At 39.7% G+C, this 4,933-nt stretch overlaps 1 protein-coding gene across 1 annotated transcript in view; it reads left to right on the forward strand.

Annotated features, from left to right (window-relative positions):
- Positions 1-4,933, forward strand: part of NRK (Nik related kinase) — a 243,831-nt gene that overhangs the window by 159,842 nt on the left and 79,056 nt on the right. The window contains exons 4-5 of the mRNA XM_007954223.2: positions 629-754; positions 4,203-4,313. Of these exons, the coding sequence (XP_007952414.1) occupies positions 629-754; positions 4,203-4,313 (237 nt within the window). The remainder of the gene's footprint in view (positions 1-628; positions 755-4,202; positions 4,314-4,933) is intronic.

A 4,933-nucleotide genomic window follows, 5' to 3' on the forward strand; every position in this document is an offset into this window, starting at 1 on the left:
CTGTGTCTGTGTTAATTGGTTTCCCTTTTCTTTGTTGAAGAGGGTCTGTGCAATCCTTCTGCCTAGTCCGCCATCTTGCCCCGCCTCCTTGTTTTGTTTTTTTATAAATTGCTATAGGTTCTAATGGGTTGTCATAAGATTCTCCTTCTTTGGTCTATTACAGTTTAGAGATCTGTCATCATTGAATGGAAGGAGCTCTGGTGGTGTAGTAAGACATTTGGCTGCTAACCAGAAGGTCAGTGGTTCAAACCCACCAGCTACTCCATGGAAGGAAGATGAGGCAATCTACATCCGTAAAGGTTTACAGCCTTGGAAACCCAATGTGGGTTGCTATGAGTCGGAATCGGCTTGATGGCAGTGGGTTTTAGTCATTGAATGGAGCCCTGGTGGCATAGTTGTTAAGTGTTTGGCTGCTAACCAAAAGGTTGGCAGTTCCAACTCACCAGCTCTTCCACAGGAGAAACATGTGGCATTCTGCATCTGTAAAGATTACAGCCTTGGAAACCCTATGAGACAGTTCTACTCTGTGCTATAAGATCACTATGAGTCAGAACCAGCTCGAAGGCAATGGGTTTCAGTCATTGAATTATGTAGTTTAGGAGCTTTACAGTCTACTTCTATTCCACAGGATGAGGAAGAGGATCTGAGAACTGAACTCAACCTTCTGAAGAAGTACTCTTTCCACAAAAACATTGTGTCCTTCTATGGTGCATTTTTTAAACTGAGTCCCCCTGGCCAAAGACACCAACTTTGGGTATGTATTTAATTACTCCACACTTATTCCATAAGAATGTTTTGCCCAAGGATGTAAGCTTTTGTGAGCTGAGATTTCATTTTTGTGCACCCACAGGAAAACTTAAGCACTCAGCTGCTCAAGGTAGCGTGACAAAATATGCTGTGATTCCTGGAGATAGGGAAGGTGGGTTATGGCAATATAAGTTAAGTGCCTGGCAGAAGACTTGGCGGTGGCATGCAGACGGACTCGAATGCTGGAGAAATCTAACAAATTCCTTTTAAAACATAGCTTTGCTACTTTTAACTTTATCTAGCTACTGCTTTAGCTGGTAAATTAGAGATATGGATAAAGATCTGATGGATTGGCCAATAATGGCTGAACCAGGGTCAATCTAATGAGCATTTGGCCTGGGCATTGCAAAGAAATATACACTGATGTATAAACATAACTCCTAGAATCTTTTTTCCAAATGGTTAATTGACTTATCCTCTTCTTAGTCTTAATGCTTAGATTATAACAAATTCTCTGCCAATGATATATAATACAGAAACTTTGGTTGACTGTAATCCACACTACCTAAGACACAGTTATCAGGTGTTATTGCTGCCTTCCACTATAGGAAAAATAGACAAATCACAAGAAAATGAGCTTTAGTCAAGGATGTCTTTATATTTAAAAAGGAATATGTAGAACATAAACTTGGGTCAGTATATACAGAATCTCTGTTGTTGTTGTTGTTATGTACCATTGAGTCAGACCCGACTCATAGCGACCCCTCCTTGGGTTTCCGAGGCAGTGTCACTACAGAAGTAAATTGCCCCATCTTCCTTCCGAGGAGTGGCTGGTGGGTTTGAACTGCCAGCCTTCTGGTTAGCAGTCAAGTGCCTTAGGCACTATGTTACCAGAGCTCCCATACAGAATCTCTATATTTGCTATATTACTATTCCAAGTTAAAGCCAATAATAGTTTTCTGTTTGTTTTTTTTTTCAAAATAGTAACAGACTTTTCAGAATCTTTAAGTATAAAGGAAAGACTCAAGTTAGTTTCTATATAGTGAACTTTAGGAATGAGGACAGTGGACATTATAGAAAGGTTTCCAAGAAGGGGTTGAATTAAAATATTGGTTTTCAAATTTTAGTATGCATCAGAATCTCCTGGAGAGCCTGATAAAATACAGATTTTTGGGCCCCATTGGAGGGGGATCCAAGAATTTGTACTTTATAACAAGTTCAGAGGTGGTACTGTTACTTCGAGTCTGGGTACCCCACTTTGAGAACCACCAAATTTAAAGATCTTCAGTTTAACCCTAATTTCTCCCAAATGTCCAGTTAACTAGAATCCTCTATTCTCTGACATTTGCAATTGATATTTTATTAAGTATTTCTGCACAGCTTTAACTTTAAAGGCCATTGTTGTTGTTATTATTATTATTATTATTATTATTATTATTATGTCTTTTCATATATTTTTACTTACAAGTTTTTTCCTCTTGACAGTATGGCAAACTATGAAAAATGTTTAAGTCTTCTAATTGGATATATGTTATTAGTACTCAGTTCATTCAGGCATTCAACATATATTCATTGAACACCATCTATTTACCAGGCACTATGCTCGATGCTGGGGATACACGGTAAGCTGAATAGATATGCCCTGGTTCCAACTCCTAGTGACCCCTCCTAGGGTTTCCGAGGTGGTATTTCTACAGAAGTAGTTGGCCAGTCTTCCTTCCAAGGAGTGGCTGGTGGGTTTGAACCACCAGCCTTCTGGTTAGCAGTCACATGTCTTAGGCACTATGCCACCAGAGCTCCCAGTTTTTGGTTTTGGCCCACTGAAGATTACAGTCTGTTTGTGCAGACTAATATTAATCACACAAATGAAAGTACAATTGGTCAGAAGAGGAATACATGGTTCTATGTGGGCAAATAACAAAGGGACCTGAATTAAGTTGGGGGAAGAGAAACTCTTCCTTGAAGAAATAAAGCTGAAAGATGAATAGGCACTTGAAGAATTAATTATTTGTGGAAGTTAAGAGTTTCATGGAACCATTCACACTTTCTTACTCATGTAAATCAAAATAACAAACAGAAAGTAAACAGCTAAATAATTACCATTTAAAAAGAGTATGTGCCAGGCACTGGGCTTGAAATCCTTGGAAACTGATTGAGAATTCTGTACTTGCCTTTCACAGGAGAGTTCTGACTCAGGCCATATTAACAAGACCTTTCAGAGTGCATCTTAGTGAATGGTTTCAATTCACTTTTGATTCAAAATGAATCTCTTTCCGTTCTTTGCAACAGTTTATATGTTTTGTCTACTCAATATGTTGTTGTTGTTGTTATGTGCAGTTGAGTCAGACCCAACTCATAGCGACCCCTCCTTGGGTTTCTGAGGTGATATCACTATGGAAGTAGATTGCCCCATCTTTCTTCCGAGGAGTGGCTGGTGGGTTTGAACCGCCAGCCTTCTGGTTAGCAGTCAAGCGCCTTAGGCACTATGCTACCAGAGCTCCCAAGGAAGTACGCTACGCTTTGTTGTTTGCCATCGAGTCGGCCCCGACTCATAGCGACCCCTCCTTGGGTTTCCGAGGCAGTATCACTACGGAAGTAGGATTGCCCAACCTTCCTTCTGAGGAGTGGCTGGTGGGTTTGAACCGCCAGCTTTCTGGTTAGCAGTCAAGTGCCTTAGCCACTATGCTACCAGAGCTCCCTCTGTCAAGGATAGTAAGCTTAAAATGGAGTTGTCTTATCAGTTGTCTCATTTGGAAAGAATTGCAATTGAAAATTACCCCCTTGGAGTTGTTGTTTGACAGTCTCTTTGGGGAAATTAATCTGGAAATTGAACGTAAATATAACACAACAAAAAAACAAACCTAGTCTCAATGTCAAAGTCCTCCATAACCTGCATCTTCAACCCCAATCAAACTGTTCCCTCCACTCTCCTTCTATTACATTCCAGTTATCACTCATGCTTCTCCTCTGCAGACTTCTTTCTAAGGGCATATGCTCATTCTGGTTTGTTTTTGTTTTGTTTTTAATTAACTGAATACCAAACCAAAAACCAAACTGACTGCCATTGAGTTATTTCCTACTCACAGCAACCTCTCCTTGGATTTCCTCAGCAGTATCTCTACGGAAGTAGGTTGCTCAATCTTCCTCCCAAGGAGTGGCTGGTGGGTTTGAACCACCAGCCTTCTGGTTAGCAGTCAAATGCTTTAGATGAGCTTAAATCCATCTTCTAGTTAAATATCCCTAGTGTGGTACCTGACCTCCATCTCTCTGAAAATCTTGGAGTGTTACCTGGTTCTTTCTGATTCCACTACTCTTTGGAGTCTTTCACCAAACAATTGAGCCAGCCTTTGCAGTGTTTTAATCTCTAAACATCACCAGCCATATGGACTAAAAATCTCCAGATATTTCCAGAGACTTACTTTCTAATTCTTGATACTTTGCTGACTTCTCTGCAGATGGTGATGGAGTTATGTGCAGCAGGCTCAGTTACTGATGTAGTAAGGATGACCAGAAACCAGAGTTTAAAAGAAGATTGGATTGCTTATATCTGCCGAGAAATCCTGCAGGTGAGTCTTCATAAAGTCATTCTTCCATAATGTTCAAAGAACCTAAGAGTAATATATATAATTATTTGTGAATCAGTGAGTTTCCTTTTATGGTGATGGAAAATTTTAACAACAGATATTGGTGACAGCTACATACCATGATTGATGTAATTGTTCTCACTGAATTGTACACACAAAGAAATGTTGAATTGGCAAACATTGTGTCATCTATTTTTTCACAAAAATTTGAATAACATACCTTAGCCGTGGCGCCTAAGGCATTTGACTACTAATCAGAAGGCTGGCATTTCAAACCCACCAGCCACTCCTCAGAAGGAAGGTTGGGCAATCTACTTCATAGAGACACTGCCTCAGAAACCCAAGGAAGGGTTGCTATGAGTAGGATTCGATTCGATGGCAGCAAATTTGGTTTTGGTTTGCTTTTAGCCCTGCTCATATTTGATTACCATGGTTTAAGAATTGTAAGCATAACCTCTGGAGCAAGACATGCAAAATGACCAAAAGACTTTCAAGAAAGCATATTTCAAGATGACATTCTTAACTTTTGTGGTAGACTGCAGGATGTTCAATGAATCAAGGAAATGACTTGGAGCATTTATTATATTTTTATGATTTTTTTT

This window comes from Orycteropus afer, unplaced genomic scaffold (genome assembly GCF_000298275.1).
Source record: "Orycteropus afer afer isolate SDZICR_OR568_19922 unplaced genomic scaffold, OryAfe1.0 scaffold00447, whole genome shotgun sequence".
Lineage (NCBI taxonomy): Eukaryota > Metazoa > Chordata > Mammalia > Tubulidentata > Orycteropodidae > Orycteropus > Orycteropus afer.